The 20,665-nt window shown below is 21.7% G+C and overlaps 1 protein-coding gene across 2 annotated transcripts in view; it reads right to left on the bottom strand.

Moving 5' to 3' along the window:
* Positions 1-7,626: 7,626 nt before the first annotated feature.
* LOC122508582 overlaps positions 7,627-20,665 on the bottom strand; it is an 83,153-nt gene continuing 70,114 nt past the window's right edge. Inside the window, exons 5-8 of one of the 2 annotated variants that reach the window (XM_043622012.1) lie at positions 11,530-11,591; positions 11,108-11,240; positions 8,755-8,854; positions 7,627-7,962 (exon numbers count right to left, since the gene is read on the bottom strand). In XM_043622012.1, the coding sequence (XP_043477947.1) occupies positions 7,867-7,962; positions 8,755-8,854; positions 11,108-11,240; positions 11,530-11,591 (391 nt within the window). In that variant the 3' untranslated portion in view covers positions 7,627-7,866. The remainder of the gene's footprint in view (positions 7,963-8,754; positions 8,855-11,107; positions 11,241-11,529; positions 11,592-20,665) is intronic. The other variant, XM_043622013.1, reaches the window with a different exon arrangement.

The following is a 20,665-nucleotide window of genomic DNA, read 5'->3' as shown; positions in this document are numbered from 1 at the left end:
GAGTGAATAGGAATACAATAAATCTGCTGGCACTTGTTATAATTATAATATTCTATAAATATTCTGTAAAAAAATGTCCTTTTTTCTATTATTTATTTTTCTGCTTTTTTATGAATTATTACCATTTATGTCTTTATGATAAAAAATATAAAAATGTTAGGGGTACATTTTTTTAGCAAAAAAAAAAAAATAGTTGGAATAAATTAATAAAAAAATATAAAATAGGTAAACTAGAGAGAAATTAAGGAAATTAAGAAATTAAGGAAAATTAATGTTAATGTAAAAATAATTGAATTGTTAATTATTTAAATATTTTTTTTATAAAATTGTAGTGGAATTTTTTTCTGATCTCTACGGTAGTTTTTTCTCCTCTATTTCAATTATTATTTACTTTTCATTTTTCTTAATATAAATATGACGACAATAATTTGATAATTTATTTTTTTTTTCACTAATAATTATTCAACATATTCGTAAGCATTCATAGGCAAAAGAGAGCACGCTAAAAATATGTTTAATATTTATACAATAATGTGTCTATTTCTTTTTTTATTATTATCATTATTTTTTTAAATTGTTTAAATCTTCTTTACAAAAATAATTATAACAATGTTTTTTTTTGTTGCTGTTGTTCACACAACATTTTGCTGATTCGGGTGTTTTTTTTCTAACTAGACAATTTTTTTTATTTTCATTATAATTTTTTAATTTTTCTTGTATTTTTTTTTCTACAATTTGCTTTTGGATTTTTTTAATTGTTTATTTAAATTAACGACGTTGTCTTTGGTACATTTACAACAAACAGCGTTTCCGCATTTCTTTAATTTCTATATAGTTTAATTTGTTGCTACTATTGTTAATTTTTATTATTTTTGAAATATACATTTCTATTGCATTTAATTATGTGCGCTAAAAAAAATTGTGATTTTTTCTCTTCGTTTCGCTATAGAAATGAGACAAAAGGAATTTAATTAAATGATAAACTTTTAATTATTAATTAAAAGTTTAATTAATTAAATGAATTAAACTCATTATTTCATTAATTGTTTAGTAAATATTAAATAATTAATAACTAACTAATATGGTAATTAATTACAAATAGCTAAAGCTAATTAGCTTAAAATAATCGGTCATTTTTATTTTTTTTAAAGAAATTAATTAACTAATCTAATTAGCATATAAAAATTAATTAATATATCCAATTGTCTAAAACTCAATAACTATGTAATGAGTAGAATTGTTTAATTAGCAAAGTTAATCAATAATTAGTGAAAATTAATTATTATGTAATTATTAATTAATAGAAGTAATTATTTACTTAACAGAAAGTAACTAATTATTAATTAGCTTTAAAAGTTCAAACCAATTAATAATTAATTAATAATTAGTTAAAACTAATTAATTTATTAATTAATAATTAGTTAAAACTAATTAAAAATAATTATTATTTTATTAGCAGAAACGAATTTTTTAATTAGCCTCAACTAATAATAATTTAATTAGCTGGAATTAATTATCTAATTAGCTCTAATTAATTAATTAATTAATTAATAAACTAAACTAATTAATTGAAATAATTTTTCATAAATTATTTATTTAATTTTAACTTTAGAGAATTTTTTTTATTTTAATGAAATGAATAAAATTTTGCAAGTAAAAAATTTTTTGTTTTGTCTGTTTTTTGAAAATATGTATATTTATATTTTATGTGGAAATAATTTATGACGCTGTCTGGTGTTTAAAAATGCCACCACTTTACTAATACAAAAATTAGTCACTTTCGGTGAAAAATTTGACATCGCAGTTTTAAAATTTCGATGAAATTTTTTTTTGTGAAAAGGTGGAAGGTAGGGGAGAAGGGGGAATAACTAAAAAAATGAGATTTGTTTGGAGGATTTCATTTTTTTTTTTTTTTTGCTTTTGGTTTAAAGAAAAAAAGGAAAGCGTGTTAGATTAGAAAACAAAGGCCACCGCTGGCTCTGCTTTTTTATTATTATTATTATTTTTTTTATTTTTGTCAACTTTTTCATACGAGACTAAGGCACGCACACTTACAGACACAATTTTTTTTTCTCTCACTCTCTCTATTTTTCGCTCACACATTTTTTTTTAACTCTCGTACTCTAAATACTCATTTTGTTTCACTCGCTCACTCTCTCTCTCTTTCTCTCATTTTATTAATCCTCAATTTTCGCTCTCTCCTTGCGCTATGCGTTTGAAGAAAAATTTTATTTTTGTAAATTTTTTTCTTGAAAATTGAAAAAAGAAATTTTTTCTTAAAAGAAAACATAATTTCTTTTTTTGGAAAATTTTTACCTTGCACAACAAGAATTTTTCTTCAAAGAAAATTTCTCTAGCAAAGAAGAAAGAATTTGTGTTAAAAGAAAATTCTTCTTCGAAAACAATAGATAATTTTTCACATCAGAAAATAATTTCTGGCAAAACAAGAATTTTTCTTGAAAGAAAATTTTTCTAGCAAAAAAAACGAATTTTTTTTAAAGGAAAATTCTTCCAGAACAATAGAGAATTTTTCTCATGAGAAATTTATTTCTATAGCAAAAAAGAAAAGAATTTTCCTAAAAGAAAATTTTTTCTATAGCAAAATCAAGAATTTTTCTTAAAAGAAATTTTTTTTCTAATTAATTTTTGGAAGGAAATGTTTTTTAAAAAACATTTCTATTTTTTAGTAGAATTTTCTATTTTTATTTTTGCTTAAAATATTTTATTTCAATCAATTTGATGTAAATGTTTTTGATAAAAAAACATTTTTTTTTTACATTCCCAGAATGAAAAAGTATTTTTAATTCAAATTAATTTTTCTAGAATATATTTTTCTTATTATAAAAAATATGTATTTATTTATTTATTTACGAAAATAAAATTATATCTCATTAAAATTCTTTATTTATAATTAAATATTTTAGTTTATATATTCTTTCAATAATAAAATTCCATTTTTCTTTTTTCTTTCTCAAAACTTTGATTTTTAACTGTAAATAATTCTAAAAATCAAAAGAAAAAAGTTTTATTTTATATAAAAAAAAAATTTACGTTTCTCTAAAAAAAAATTATATATTTTATAAAAAAATTTTTCTCAAAAATTTATTTTTCGGAATTTTTTTGATTTCTTTAAAATTTTTGAATTATTCTTTCTATCTTTATTTTTTCAAAATATAGTTTCAAAAGAAACTATATTTTGAAAAAATACAGCATTAAAATTTTTTGTATAATTTCATTTCTCTCTCTAATTGCGTAGAAAAAAAAAATAGTTTTTAAACCAAAAAAAAAGAGAATTTCAAAATTTGTTTAAAAAATTGTTTTTTTAATAAGAAAAATACACAAGGACAAAATTATAATAATATACAAAAATTTCTCTTCTTTTCTGTTAGAAAATTTTTGAATTTTTTTCATATCAATAAATTGAAGAAACAATTTCTATTGATCGAAAAGAAGAAAATTACTTTATAAAGCGCACAATTTTTAAGATACAAAAATTTTTCTTTTTTTTGTAAAGAAATTTTTTTTTACATGTTGAGTGACGAAAATAGAGGATTTTTCGGCGGATTTCTTTTTTTTACACTCGCCTACGAATTACGAATGTGTTGCTTTTTTTATTTATTTATTTACTTTACTTTTTATTAGAGGGACGTTGTTATTTTTACGAATAATATTAATCGCAATTAATTATAATATTATAATAATAATATAATGATAATAATAATAATATAATAATAATAATAATAATAATAATAATATAATAATAATAATATAATAATATAATAATAATAATAATAATAATAATATAATAATAATAATAATATAATAATATAGCAATAAATTAGGAACCAAGTACAATATAAAATATTACGAGAAATTAAATTATAATATGCTATTTTTTTCGTTATCTAGGAGACTATTTATAAATTGTACGGTACGTTCTAATTGTCTATTGATTCTCAAATTTGCTGATTGGAAAGAGAAAAATTTCTATTATGCTTCTTTTTTTCTTCGATTTTTCTTCTTTTGAAATCACTCGAAAATTGAGAATGTATTTGATTTTCTTTCTTTCTTTTTTTTTTTTTTTACAAAAATATCGTGAATTTAAAAAGAATATATTTTTTTTCAAGAAAAAAGATTGAAAAAAGTATTCTCCCACTATTTTTTGATTTTGGGAGAAAAATTTTTGTTTTCAATTTTGACTAATTTCCCAGGAAATTTTTTTCTCAGGAGGAGAAAAAAATAGGTTTTTTCTTTTCATCTAAATTTCCAATTATTTTTTAATAGAAATTTTTAGAAAAATTCAATTTTTACTATATAAATTTTTTTTACAATTTAATGGTAAATTTTGCCAATTTACAATATAAAAAATTTTTTGTTCTCAAGTCCTAGAAATTTAATCTGTTTTAATTAAATTTCTTTCAAATTAAATTTTACATTTAACAAAATTTTGCAAATTGAGAAAAAATATTTCTCCGAAGGCAAAAAAACTTTTTTTTCTCAAGCAGCGATGAAAAAAAAGAAAATTGAAATGACAAAAAAGAAAAGAAGTGTAAAATTTGAATTCTTTATTTATGTTTAAAAAAAAAAGAAAAATTTTCTCTCTACAGAAAATAAGCGACTTGATTAATGAAAAATTTTGAATTTTTCCGCTAATAAAAATAAATTGACTTGAAATTTAGAAGGGAAATGTTTTGTATTTTTTTTTTAAAAAATCGACTATTTTTTTTGTTTAGTTATTAAAAGACAATTTATCGAGTGCTTGGGAATATCAATCGCACCAAATATCTACAAATGTACAAATCTGTCGATGGACAACGCCCGGTTCTCTCTCACTCATTTTTTTTTTTTTTAATTCTTAGCACTCGCTCTCGATTATTTTTTTCTTTCATTCATATTTTTTTCTCTCTTCACGCTTATAATCAATACTTCCATAAAAAGTGCAAAAAAGAAAAACCCTAAAGGATAATTTACTATTTACAAGCGACGACTGCACAACAAATATGGAAGATCGTTACATTCGATCGAGTATTTTTTTCTGTTTTTTTTTAAACTTTTATTATTATTATATTCATCCCTATATATTTATATTTATATATAAACATTATTTTATGGAAATGCTGCCGCGGAGCTTTTACAATTAAAAAAAAAAGTTCTCCGAAAGCAATTTTGACATTTTTTCTTCTATTTTTGTTTGAGATTATTTTCTATTTTTTTATACAGTCAGTGCTTTGAAGAACACGAACGTGAAAATTTCTTTCGTTTCATAATCTCGAGAAATTTACTTATTATTTTTCCCACTTTCTCTTTCTATCTTTTTGATTTATTTCCAAAGGGCGAGAAATGTTTTTTTTTACTTAGAAAGAAAAAATACTTTTTTTTTAAAAAATAGTTTAACGATAAATTTTCTACCGTTTTTCTTTTTTTCAAATCTGAAAAATAGGAAGAAAAATTTCGAGTAAATTTTCTCCCATTGAAAAATTGATTCGTGAAAAAAATTTTATTCGTCCATAAAAATTTTTTCGAAAGATTTAGATTTTCTTTTTTAAATTCTCCTTCTTTGGAAATTTTTTTTTGAAGAGAGAAAGAAAAAAAGGCGAGTTGACATTTTAACATAGCGATTCGAAGTTTATTTCAATTTTTTTCTTACTATTTTATAAATGCAATATTGAATTTTCTTCGAAACTAAATTAATGAAAAAAAAAATGCTCCGGGAATGTTATTATTATTATTTGTTTTTTTTTTGCGAAAGAAGAGAAGCGAAACGGAGGAGAAGCTTTTTTTTAAGGCAACAAGTGGATGTGGGACAATTTTTCTTTTTTTGTGAAAAAGAAAAAAAATTGTCTTTCGAAGGACAAAAATTTGTTTTTTTTTATTCTCAAGTTTTCGCAGAGAAGCTTCTCCTTTTTGACTTCTTGAAAGAATTCGGAAATTAAATTTTACATTTTTTTCGGAATAATTATGTATTACAAAAAAACATAATTTTTTTGTTAAAAGAAATACTTGAAATTTAAATTGAATTTGAAATTTTCAAACATTAAAATTTTGTTCTATTGTTTTATTTTTAGGGGAAAATTTCTTTTCGACTTAAGAATATTTTCTAATTTTTTTACGATTCTTTCTTTGTTTTACAAAGAATGTTTTTACGTTTCTTTTGTTTTCTTACAGAAAAAAATTGTTTACATTTCTCTTTTTTTCGTAAAGAATTCCTTTAAAAAAAAATCTTCCTTCTCGAAATAAATTTTTTCTTTCATAAAAAAGACTTTACTTTATAAATGCTTTCCTCGAAAAAAATCTTTTTTAAACGTTTTCTTTAAAAAAAAAACATTTTTCTTGTTTTTTTTCGAAAAAAACAGTTTTTCCAAGTTTTCTATGAAAAAAAATTCTTATTACTCGAGAAATTCTTTCTCTATACGAAATTCTTTTTAATTTTCGAGAAAAAAAATTCTTATTTTAAGAAGTAAATTTATATTCAGTAAAAAATTTTTGTTTTTTACGAACAAATTATTTATTTTTATCGGTGTTTATAATTTTTATTTTAGTTTTTAAAAAAAATATGTTTTGTTTTTCTTAAGAAATTCTTTATTTTCCTTAAGAAATTTCGTTTTTTTACACGAAAGAAAAGTTTTTTTTTACAAATGAAATATTTTTTTGCTTAGAAAATTTTATTTTTTCTTTAGAAAATTTTATTCTCTTTTTAGAAAATTTCTTCTCTCTTCAGAAAGAGTTTTTTCTCTTTAGAAATTTTTTTTCCTAAAGAAACTCTTTTCCGTTAAGAAATTTTTTTATCCTTAAAAAATTCTACTTTTTTTTGTCCAAAAGAAATTGTTTTTCTTCATTTAAGAATTTTTTTTCCCTTTAAGAAATTCTGCAATATTTTTTTCTTCTAAAGAAATTGTTTCTCGCATAAGAAATTTTTAACCTAAAAATAATTTTTCCTAAAGAAATTTCTTTTTTTCTACAAGAATTTCTTTTTTCCCTAAAGAAATTAATTTTTTTTTTGGTAAGAAATTTCTTCTTTTTTCCCGGAAAAACCATTTGAAGAATTATTTTTTAATTTGAAAAATTACTTTTGCTATTTAAGAGAAAATTATCGTTTTACAAGAAATTTTCCTTCTGTAAAAGAAATTTTCTTTAAGAAATTCTTTATTTTCCTTAAAGAATTCATTTCCCAAGAAAGAAATTTTTCTTTTTTTTAATTTCCCTCTCAAAAATTACATTTTTCTTTCTTCCCCCCTTTCCAAAAAAATACATTTTCAATTGTCACTCCTCAAAAAAAAATTAATATTCGAAAAAAATTTTTTTCCGAATTCTTTCGCATTTTTGAAGATTTTCTTTTTCATCTCAATCATCGGGCGTTTATCGTCATTTAATACTTTTCGTAGTCATTTTGCGTGTACATTGTCACTCTCTTTCCTTCCCTCTCTCTATTTCTTTTTGCTTTACTTTTACTTTCAAATTTTGAATTTTCAATTAAATTATTATTTACTATTATCTAAAGTTTCCACTAATTTTCATAAATTTGAAGTTAAAAAAACATTTTTTTTACCCTAGTTTATAATTTTTTGGGTAATTTATTATTTTATTTAGGAAAAGAATTAAAAAAAAAGTGTAAATTTTCTACAAAAAAAGTACAAAAAGAGGTGAGAGAGAGAGAGGGAAAGAAATTACATTTATTTAGTTTTTTTTTTTGTTATTAAAAGAAGAAGATTTTTGTGGAAAAAAAATTGTTTTGCGTGTGTTTTTTTTTGACTTCTCTCTCTTTCGTTTCGTTTTTTTTATGCTCATCAGCGAATCCTGGAGACACTTGAACGATCGCGTCTCGTCGTCACTGGTTTTCTCAACTTGTTTCGTTATTCGTCGACTCGGCTATTGACTCGAACGCTTTCCTTCGCTGATCGTTGACATCCGCGTTGATTCCGGTTGCGGATTATTCCAACCGACCATTCGCGTCTGCTCTATCGACTGTGAAAAAAAATTAACAATTTTTCAATTTCAATTTATAGTTATTGACAATTTGAATATTTTAATTCTAAATTTAAAAAAAACAATATTCACTTTCAATAATTCTGGATTTTTTCTCTTTCCTTCGAAAATAATTCTCAATTTATCTCTTTCCTTGAGAATAATTTTCAATTTCTTTTTTATCGAATGTATTTTTACTTATTTTTCATTTAGCTACTTCATTATTAACTTATTATTTATTAAAATAAAAATATAAATTATTATTTATTAAAAAAAAAAAAAAAAAACAAATTATTATATTATTTATTGGCAAAAGGAAAAAGAAACAAATTATAATTTATTGTCAAAAGGAAAAAGAAAAAAAATTTTATACTCAATTTTTCGAATAGTGGAATATTTTAAAATGCCTCTTTCTAAAGGGAAAATTAATAAATCAAAAAGTAGAAAATTGAAAAGTCATCATTGACATCTCTATTCAAATTTTTTTTCTCAACCATTTTTTTTTTTCACGAAAAGCGGAAAATTTCTTCATTATATATTTAATTATAATTCTTTTTTTTCGAATGCGTATCATCTCGTATAGATTATTATTGCTTAATCATTCGAGAACATGTATAGATGCGGAACTTTCAATTTAACGGAAGAAAAGAAATCATTTGTTTCCCCTCTTAAGAGAGAGAGAGAGAGAGAGAGAGAGAGAGAGAGAGAGAAAATAAAAAAGATAATCAGAAATGGTAAATTGGAAACAAAAGAAGAGAAAAGAAAGAAATTAAGATAAAATTATTGTCTTACCGAGTTATTGTGGTCCTTGGCCATGATGATCATAAGAGAGTGACTGTGATGGCTAAACGGCCTCACTCGACTAGGACCATCCACCGTATCGACACTGCTACTGAAGCAAAACCAAAAAAAAATCGAGGTGTTATTACTTTTAAAACCAATGATGACAAAGAAACATTTATTGATATTATTATCATTATGTAATTTTTTTCTTCAAAATTTTAAAATAATTGAATTTTTCAATTGTTCGTGAAATTTGATTAAAATTCTATTAAAAATAATTGAAATCTTGCGATAAGTTTCACTATTTATATGAAAATAATTGAATTCCTAGAAAAAATTTTATTATTTATGAAATTAATTGAATCGCAGTAAAAATGTTATTATTTATAAAAATAATTGAATTATTGCGAAGAAATTTGTAAAAAATTTGTAAATAATTGAATTCTTGTCAAATTTTTATTATTTATGAAAATAATTAAATTCTTTTCGAAAATTTTATTAAAATAGAAGAAGAATCTTTTTTAAATTTAATTTTTTTAAAGAGTTTTTTAAACTAAAATCCATTTTTTTACAATTTAATTTTACGAATTTTCAATTATTCGGTAATTCTTCAATTAAATACATTTTAGAAAATAAAAACTTTCAATAATTTCAAAAAAAGAAAATTCAATAAAACCTTTAAAAAAAAATTAATTGTACAGAATTAATTAAATAAAATTAAAAGTTAAAAGTATGAAAAATTCAGATTTTCAAAGATTTAAATTCGAAACCTTTTAAAAATTCAATTGTTTCTAAAAATTCATACAATAATGCTTTTATTATTTAATTATTCTTTAAAATTTTAACTAAAATTCTTTTTTAAATCTATTTTTACTAGAAAATTCTACGAGAATTCAATTTTTATTAGAAAATTCTACGAAAATTTAATTATTTAAATAGACAAATAAATAATTTATTGAAATTCTGCGATGAGTTTATTATTTATGAAAATAATTGAATTTCTCAGAAGGATTTTTATTTTATTTATAAAAATAATTGAATAGTTCTGTAAAAAATTTTATCATAAATGAAAATAATTGAATTATTGCGCGAAGAAATTTATAAAAAATTTGTAAATAATTGAATTCCAGTAAAATGTTAATTATTGATGAAAATAATTAAATGTTTGCGTAGAATTTTATTAAAATTATTTTGTTTAAATAATTGAATTCTTTTGGAAAATTTTATTAAACTATAGTATAGATATTGGAATAATCGCATTGAATTGAGAAAAATTTCTGAAAATAATTGAAATTTTGCCAAGAATTTGATTAAAATTTTTGAAAATAATTAAATATCTCAAAAGAATTTTATTATTTATATAGAAAATTGAAATTTTGACGAGAATTTAACAAAATTTTTAAACATAATTGAATGTTTGCGAAGAATTTTATTACTTTTGGAAATAATTGAATTTCTTCAATCATTTGTAACTTTTCCAAAATTCAATTTTTTTCGTGTTTTTAACTAAATTTCTTTTATTTATTAATTTTTAATAGTAATTAATTAAATATTTATTACAAAATTTAACTAATTTCAGAAGAATTTGAATTATTAAAAATTTTTCCAAAATTTAAGTTATTCTTTAAAATTTATTTTAATTTTAGTAAATTTCTTTTTTTGGAAATAAAAACTTTACTTTCATAGTCAATTTTCTTTTTTTAGAAATAAAAATTTTACTTTCAGTCAATTTTTTTTAAAAGTAAAATTTTTACTTTCAGTAAATTTTCTTCTTTTAGAAATAAAAATTTTACTTTCAGTCAATTTCTTCTTTTAGAAATAAAAATTTTACTTTCAGTCAATTTTTTTCTTTTTGAAATATAAATTTTACTTTTAGTAAATTTTCTTCTTTTAGAAATATAAATTTTACTTTTAGTAAATTTTCTTCTTTTAGAAATAAAAATGTTACTTTTAGTAAATTTTATTTTTTTTCAAATAAGAACTACTTCCATAGTCAATTTATTAATTTTTTTTTCTTAGAAATAAAAATTTTACTTTCAGTCAATTTTCTTTTTTTGTTTTGAAATAAAAATTTCACTTTTATAGTAAATTTTTCCTTTTTTAGAAATAAGAGTGTTACTTTCTTAGAAAATTTTCTTTTTTTAGCAATAAAAATTTTTCTTTCAGTCAATTTTCTTTTTTTAGCAATAAAAATTTTACATTCAGTCAATTTTCTTTTTTTATCAATAAAAATTGTAATTTCAGTATAAATTTTCTTTTTTCGGAAATAAAAATGTTACGTTTATAGTTAAAGCGTGATATCGACCACATACGCGATTGGTGCATTTGCGTATATATAGTGAAGAGTTAGCGTGATAGTTACCTCGAACGTAATTCCTTTTGCTTCCGTTTACAATGAATGTAAGCCGCTATGCAAATGATAACGACGAGGAATACTGCTATCGTGGCACCACCAGCGATGCTGGCAGTTTCTAGCATGACCCGTTGCCGAGAAGCTGAAAAATATCACCAAAACAATTAATTTCATTGGAAGGAGAAAAAAAATACTAATAACAAATTTTCGCCCATTTAATTGAATAATATTGTTTAACAATTTGTTTTTTCAATAAGAAATTAAATTGACAAAAATTCTTTGTAATGATGGAACAAGATTTCTTTTTATTAAACAAAAAAATCTTTCTAAAAAAAATTTTTTTAAATAAAAAAATCATTCTAAAAAAAATTCTTTTTCTATGCAAGGAAAAATAATTTTTGCAACACAGTAAAAATATGTTTAATACTTACGTAAATAGGAACCATCTAAATCTTTGAATTCGCATCTCTGACCAATAAACCCATTAGCACATCTGCAAAATAAAAAAAAAGGAAAATTAGTTAATAAAAATAAAATTCATACCCAATGGTAAAAAAAATTTATTTTCTAAAGAAAAGAATCCAATAGTTTAAAGAGAAAATAAAAATAAAAAAATCATATTAATATAAATTTACTAGAGAAAATTGAAGATAAAAATTTTTAAAATCATTGTTCCAGGGAATAGAGAATCAATGCCAAGGTGAAAAAAAATATATATCTATATATCGGTTCACAATATAATTACAAAGATTCTCACGATTTCACGATTAGTTACGCAGATTCTGAAATTCGTTCTAATTAACCTCAATTTTTCATTCATTTCAAATAAATTCTCATTTCAATTCGACATATAATTTTTATATAATAAAATTTTTCGTTTGGAGAAAAAAAGAAATTCAATTCATAATAATTTCTTAAAAATCCTGCTAAATAAAAATTCAACCATGGAAAAAATTTATACCTACTTTTATAAAAATCCTACTAAATAAAAAATTTAGCTAGTAATAATCGGGCTAAATAAAAAATTCTGCGCTAAAAAAAAATTAAACTAAGTAAAAATCCTGTTAAATAAAAATTAACGAAAAAAATCCTGCTAAATAAAAATTAAACCAAATAAAAATCCTGCTAAATAAAAATTAAACCAAATAAAAAACCTGCTAAATAAAAAATTTTGCTTTAAAAATTATCTGCTAAATAAAAATTAAACCAAGTTAAAATCCTGCTAAATGAAAATTAAAACCAAATAAAAAACCAAGTAAAAATCTTGCTAAATAAAAATTAAACCAAATAGAAATCCTGCTAGATAAAAAATTTAGCAAATAAAAATTCTGCGCTAAAGAATAACATTATTTTTTTTTAAATTCTATTGATTTTAAAAATTTAGCCAAGTAAAAAAAAACAATCCAAATGAAATTTCGGTAAAAAGGAAGTTCGGTTTCAAATAAATTACGGTAATATTGCAATATTATAGTGACTTTCTTCACTTTTTAAATTTTGAATTAATGGCGTATTTTACAAGTTACTGCGATTTAAAGTCAGCGCCCAATTTCTTTCAGCCGAAAAGGGAGGGGGAACTCTCCATTTCTCTCCCACTCATTGCAAATTCGGCGCAGTCTTTAAATCGCAATAATTCGTAAAATTCGACACTGATTTAAAAATAGTAAAAGACTTTTTTCTTCAGAATTCGATAGGAAGTCGAAATCGGCCATCTGAATATATAAAATATAATTATAAATAATAATGAAATTATATATCATTTTATACATTTTTTAAATATATTTTTATATTTACAATAAAAAATATATTTCTAAATAATAAAAAAATTTTATGTAACATAGAATTATACAGAAAATGATTATTATATAATAATAAATTATAAAATAATATTAATATATTAATAAAGTATATATCCAGAAAAATTTCCTGAAATTTATTAAATATTATATTTAATATTTGTATATTATAATACAGTGGAACCTCGATTATCCGAACTAACCTAGGTAAGGCCGGGTTCGGATAATCGAGGTTTTAATGATTTTGATTATAAAACAGAGAATTCCTGATTTTTTAACATAAATTTCGTTATTTTGCTTTAAAAGATGCTAAAAATGTCCCGCGACAATATGAATGATAAAAAAAATAGAGAAAATAAATGTTAAGATTCGGAAGGTCAAGAAAAAGTTCGGATAACAGAAGTTCGGATAAAATGATTTTTGGTTCGGATAACAGAGGTTCGGATAATCGAGGTTCCACTGTATATATTTTTTGTATTACAATATATTTGATAATATATATATATAATACATAATAAAGTGAATGAATAATATTTTATTTTTACACCAATAAAAATAAAAAAGAAAAATTCCCAGACGATGAGATTTTCTTCTTCTGTGAAAAAAGTTCAAGGAACCAGTCTCTGAGTTTGTAAATATATTTATATATAATAAGAAACGTGAGATTTTTCAAAAAAAAAAAAATTTCTGTTTCTTCTTTTTTTTTGGGTTGATGTAGAAAAATCACACAGTTCATCTTGCAAATTGATCAGTCGGTGAATTTTTCAGAAAAAAAAGAGAGAGAGAAAGAATAAGAAAAACAAGTGCTTGAAAAATAGGGCCCTCCCGCTATTTTTCCCAGGACAATATTCTATGCGGACAATAAAATTTGAGAAAGCGATTTCAATTTTCTCATGGCCGCGTGTGCCGGTTTGAATGGCAAAATTCCATTTTAAGGACGTGTCGTCTCGGCAAGCCATGGGATTATAGAGACGGAACAAAATATATAATATAATTTCAAGCCCCGCTCCGCAATGTCCCTCATCTATTGATTGTATCTATTTTGCTCCCTTATTATAGCCCACCTCTAAACGCGAACAATGATAATTATATTCCTGCGGGTTCCGCGTTTATGACTCACACACACACACAAATTCTATTTATTTATAAATTTAGCTCAAAAAAAATTCTATTCTCCCCCCACTCTTCTCCCATCGCCGAAAAAGCAAAAAAGGGCCGAAAAATGGTTTTTAATTAATTTCAGACTTTGCACTCGATAATTAATTTTAAAACAGTGTCTTTCAAACTAAAAAAAAAAGTATAGTAAGAAAGTATATCAAAAAATTAAATTTAAGGACCAAAAAAATTCCAGCCATATACATAAAAAGATCATTTCTATAAAAATTTTGTTAAATAAAAATTCGTGGCTAAACAAAACTCGATTGTTCAAAAATAAAATAAATAATTGCACGAATATTGAACGCGTCGGGACATTTTGAGAATTTGCTCGCGTTTCCAACTTATAGGCGGTCGTGTATCAAGGGAAAAAAAAATGCCAGGAATTTGGTTCGTGACTTTATTCAGAGCGTTAGTTCGAGGACCCCCCCTCTCTTTTCCTCTTTCCTTCATTTTTTTTTCTGGAATTTACGGTAGCTTTTCGTGTCGGCACATTTTTTATCCGTCCTTACACACATACATTCACATATAAAAATATACACACACATATACATATGTAAAGCAGGTTTACTCATGCACCAAAGTTCCAGGACTATTTTTCCTTGTCGTTTAATATAATGCAACGTAATTTCCTACGTGTACAAGAGAAGTACTTTACGTCACGAAAGCCACCCTTAAAAAACAATCTATTCGCAACAATTCTCGAGCTTGCGATTATTGCGAATAAATTGTATTTAAGCAAAAAAAAGAAAAAGTCGAGAAAAAAGAAATATTCATCGATTCAAAAAGAGTAATTATTACGAATTTTATTTTTAAATTTACTTATTATTTTGTAACAACAGGGTTGCAAAAAAAAATTTAATTTTGTTTTTCCCTGATTTCCAGACAAAATTTTGATTTTTTACGTATAACACTAAAAAAAATTTTCTGATTCACACTAAAAATTATTAGATATTAAAAAAAATGTTCTATTACATTTACGAATTTTTCTTTTATTGTAAAATTATTCAAAAACATCAATAAATTCTTTTTTAAAATAAATTTATAATATAATTATTTTTCCGTAGTAATTGAAATTGGGTTTTCAAAATCAACGTTCATTATGATAATTTTCAAATCCATTTGTTTACAATTCATAATTTAACGAAATTTTGATTATTCGCAACTTCTTCGATCAATTTAAATATATTTTAGAAAATAAAAATTTCAAATTTAAAAAAAAAAATACAATATTAAACTTTTTCAAAAAAAAATTAAAATTCTAAGGAAATTTTTATGTAAAATTATGAAAAATTCAGATTTTTAAAGATTTTAACTTGAAACCTTTTTTAAAATTCAATTATTTCTAAAATTTCAAGGTATAATAATTTTAATATTCAATTATAATTTAAAATTTATAAAATTCATTTTTAAATCAATTTTTTAAATAATTGAAATTTTTTAGACGAATTTTAATAAAATTATTAAGAAAAATTATTACATTTTTGAAGGAATTCGATGATAATAATTGCGAAGAAATTTATAAAAAAAATTCGTAAACAATATAATTATTCTTGTGAAGATTTAATTATTATCATAAATAATAATAATTATCGAAGAATTTCAATTATTTTTAATTGTATTTTAAATTAATTAATCGAAAAATTCAATTATTTTCATAAATAAAGTTTCCCACAAGAATTCAATTGTTTAAAATAAAAATTTTCATAATATATTTATTATATTTCGAAAAAATTAATTTTTTAAACAATGTTTATAAAATTTTTATGAAGAACTCAATTATTTTTAAAAACAACAAAATTTTCCACAGAAATTCAATTCTTTTTAAACATTTTAATAAAATTTTTCACAATAATTCAATTATTTTCACAAATAATAAAATTCTTCTCAGAAATTCAATTATTTTTGAAAATTTTAATAAAATTCTTCCAAAGAATTCAATTATTTACATAAATAATTCTTCGAAAGAATTTAGTTATTAAAGATAAATAACAAAATTATTCCCAAAAATTCAATTATTTTTGGAATATTCAATTATTTTAAAAAATTCTAATAAAATCTTCCACAAAAATTCAATTATTTTCATAAATAAACAATAATCATTACAAGAATTCAATTATTTTTGAAAGTAATAAATAAATTTCTTCTGGGAAATTCAATTATTTTTAAAAATTTTAATAAAATCTCTCACAAGAATTTAATTATTTTCATAAATAATAAAATGATTTTTAGGAATTCAATTATTTTCAATAAATTTTTAATAAAATGACACACAGACATTTAATTATTCTCAAAAATTTTAATAGAATTCTTTGTAAAATTTAATTATTTTTAAAAACTTTTAGCAAATTCAATGATTTTCAATATCTACTATATTTTCATAAAATGTCCAAACAGAATTCAATTATGTAAAAATCTTCGAAGAATTCAATTCTCTTCATGGATATAAGAAAAATTTCTCATTAATTCAATTATTTATATAGAAAAAATTTCACTTATAAAATAGTGTAAAATAAATTAATTTACAAACTTTTTTTTGCTATAATATTGTCATAAAACTTATTCTCTAAATTTGAATTAGTAATTAATTTAAGAAACTTTTTCTCTAAAAGTATGAAAAAATAATAGAACTACAGAGAAGAAATTTTATTTAAAACTTCTAGAAAATAATTTATTTGAAATTTTGAAAATAATTTTTGATTATAGTTACAGTATTTATAGCATAATTCTCATTAAATTGTTAAATTTCAAAAGAATTGAAATTCGAAATTTTCTAAAATTTTAATGCCGGTGGTAAAAATAATAATAATTATTAAATATTTATATTTAAAAAAAATCTGTTCATGTTTCGAATAATATTTTAATTAAGGATATATTCAAAAATAATTTTTTAATTAAGGATATATTCAAAAATAAATGTATTACCAAACATTTTTTTGAGTATTTATAATTATTTTTACATTGAACTAAAAAACCTATATTTTTTAAAGGGGGGTGCCAGTAAAAACTATACTGAGAAATATTAATACATAATTATTTTTTACACGAAGAGAAAATTATATTAAATTTTGTAAAAGTATTTCACAAAATTTTGGGGAAAAAATGCGACAGAGCGAAATTTTGATATAAAAAATACTAAATTTAAAAAAAAAATTATGTGAAATTTAGTATAATTATATCAAATATATAAGAATTTTAGTTAAATTTTTTTATAAAACTTTATATTATATTTTCTATGTCAAAATTTCGGTTTGTTGCACTTTTTCCCCAAATTGTAAAATACTTTTACAAAATTTAATTGTAAAATACTCTTACAAAATCTAATTATTGTAAAATACTTTTACAAAATTTAATTTATTGTTAAATACTTTTACAAAATTTAATTTATTGTTAAATACTTTTACAAAATTCAATTGTAAAATACTTTTCCAAAATTTAATTTATTGTTAAATACTTTTACAAAATTCAATTGTAAAATACTTTTCCAAAATTTAATTTATTGTTAAATACTTTTACAAAATTCAATTGTAAAATACTTTTCCAAAATTTAATTTATTGTTAAATACTTTTACAAAATTCAATTGTAAAATACTTTTCCAAAATTTAATTTATTGTTAAATACTTTTACAAAATTCAATTGTAAAATACTTTTCCAAAATTTAATTTATTGTTAAATACTTTTACAAAATTCAATTGTAAAATACTTTTCCAAAATTTAATTTATTGTTAAATACTTTTACAAAATTTAATATAAATATTTTCTCTCCGTGCACGAAGAAGGGCAATTCGAAAATTAATTCTCAATCGGTGAAATGGATCGTAAAATTGATTTTAATTTCGATTGAATTGAAAAAGAAAACGATTTGTGAGTTGTTAATTTTTCAACGATTCAGTATATTGAGAAATATCATTCTCTCTTTTTTTCTTGGTGGGTGGTTGATGGACTGAGCAGAAAGAGAGAGAGATAGAGAAACGAAGAGTAAGAATAAGAGAGCAAAGAGAGAATAAAAAGAGAAAAAGAATAAAGAGAGAAAAGGAGAGAGCAAAGAGAGAATAAAAAGAGAAAAAAAATAAAGAGAGAAAACGAGAGCGAGAGAGATAAGAGAAGGAAAAAAGAGAGCTTAAGAGAGAAAAAAGAGAGATAAGAGAGACAGAATATAGAAGAGTGGGGGGGGATAGTATAGAAGGAGAAGAAAATAAAAATTGAGATTGAGAATTAGTATATTTATAAAAAGAGATTTGAAAAAAGAGATAGAAAAGATGAATAGTAAAGTAGCGGTGCAAAAGGAGCGTGTCGTCTGTCTCTTTCTGGTTAATCGTGGAAACAAGACCATAAGTGTTTGCGGGATATTATTATATTGAGAGTGGCCGATTGAGGCGCAGTGACCTCACTTGAAGCGAGACGAAAAACCTGCGTCCCAGTCTTTAGCCGACAGATCGCAATAAGTCGACAAAGCAAACACCGTGGGAAATAGGAAGCCTGAGCGAGCAAAACTAAAGTGTACCCACCTCTCAATATCTTTCTTTGCCCCCCATTCAGGGACCTTAACTTATACCTTCCTTTGTCTTCCTTTACTTTTACCCCCCACCCCACCCCACCCCACTCCACTCTCTCTCACTCTTTCAATGTCAAGTCCCCGAAAATATATTTTACCGTCAATGTTCCCCCCATCAATGCTTATACAATTTTTTTTTTAATTTCATTTTTATTATATATTTTTTTCGTCTTCAATTTTTTTTTTTTATATACAAATCGCCGATTGGCAAACGAGTTCGTTTTAATACTATAGAGAGCGAATTTGGTTTTTGACAATGGGAATATATAGTGAAAATTAGGGGACAAGGCACTAATATGGTATATCTTTTATAATTCTTCTTTAAATCAATTTTTATAAAAAAAAAATTCTACGAAAATTCAATTATTTTAATTCAAAAATAAATAATTTATTGAATAATTGACTCTATTTCTTAAAATTGAATTCTTACAAAGAATTTTAAATAATTGATTTTATGCAAAATATAATTTAAATAATCTTGAATTCCTGAGAAATTTTTCTTATCCATCAAGAAAATTGAATTCTTACGAAGATTTTTACAAAAAATTTTTAAATAATTGAATTCTGTTTGAATATTTTATGAAAATAGTAAAATATTGAAAATCATTAAATTGCGAAAACTTTTTAAAAATAATTAAATTTTACAAAAAGTTGTAATTAAAATTTTTGCGAGAATAATTGAATGTCTGCGTGGCATTTTATTAATATTTTCAAAAATAATTGAATTCCTGAGAATAATTTTATTATTTATGAAAATAATTGAATTTTTGCGAATGATTTTATATAAATTTCTTAAAATAATTGAATTTGCAAAAAAAAATTTATTACTTTTAAAAATAATTGACTTCTTGTGATAAATATTTTGTTATTTATGAAAATAATTGAATTTTGCAAAGAATTTTATTAAAATGCCTCAAAATAATTGAATTTCCTGAAATAATTTTGTTATTTATAATTGAAATCTTGGGAAAAAATTTATTAAAATCTCAAAGAATAATTGAATTTCCAAGAAGAAATTTTTTACTTTTAAAAATATAATGGAATTCTTATGAAGAATATTAATATTTATGAAACTAATTGAATTATGCAAACAATTAAAATGCCTCAAAATAATTAAATTTTTGGGAATAATTTTGCTATTTATCTTTAATAATTGAATTCTTTCGAAGAATTATTATTTATGTAAATAATTGAATTCTTGGAAAAGATTTTTATTAAAATCTAAAAGAATAATTGAATTATTTTAAAAAAATTTAATTAAAATTGTAATTCAAACAATTGATTTCTTTTGAGCAATTTTATTAAAATATTTGAAATTGAATTTTTGAAAATAATTGAATTTTCAAGAAGAAATTTTTTACTTTTAAAAATAATTGAATTCTTCTGATGAATATTGTTATTTATGAAAATAATTGAATTTTGCAAAGAATTTTATTAAAATCCCTCAAAATAATTAAATTTTCGGGAATAATTTTGTTATTTATTTTTAATAATTGAATTCTTTCGAAGAATTATTATTTATGTATAAATAATTGAATTCTTGGGAAGAATTTTTATTAAAATCTATAACAATAATTGAATTATTTCAAAAAAATTCAGTTTAATTAGTATTTAAAATAATTGATTTCTTTCGAACAATTTTATTAAAATATTTGAAAATAATTGAATCCCTATGAAAAATTCTAATATTTTTGTAAATAATTGAATTCTTCCAAAGAATTTGAAAAAAAATTTTTTTTAAATAATTGATTTTTTTCGAGGAATTGAAATTAAATTTTTAAAGAATAATTGCATTTTTGTAGGAATTCCATTAATATTGTATTAAAAATAATTGAAATTCTGCGACCTGAAATTCATTTTTAAATAAATTTTTATTAGAAAATTCTACTAGAATTCAATTATTTAAATACAAAATGAAATAATTTTTTGATTGAATATTTAAAAAGAGCTTTATCAAAAATTTTTTTAAGCAATTGAATTGTTATGAAGAATTTTTAAAAATAATTGAATTCCAGAGAAGAATTTTGTAAAAATCTTTTTAAATAATTGATTTTTTATTGAAA

This window comes from Leptopilina heterotoma, unplaced genomic scaffold, assembly GCF_015476425.1.
Source record: "Leptopilina heterotoma isolate Lh14 unplaced genomic scaffold, ASM1547642v1 Lhet_55, whole genome shotgun sequence".
Taxonomy (NCBI): Eukaryota; Metazoa; Arthropoda; class Insecta; order Hymenoptera; family Figitidae; genus Leptopilina; species Leptopilina heterotoma.
This window is presented reverse-complemented; position numbering and strand designations above follow the sequence as displayed.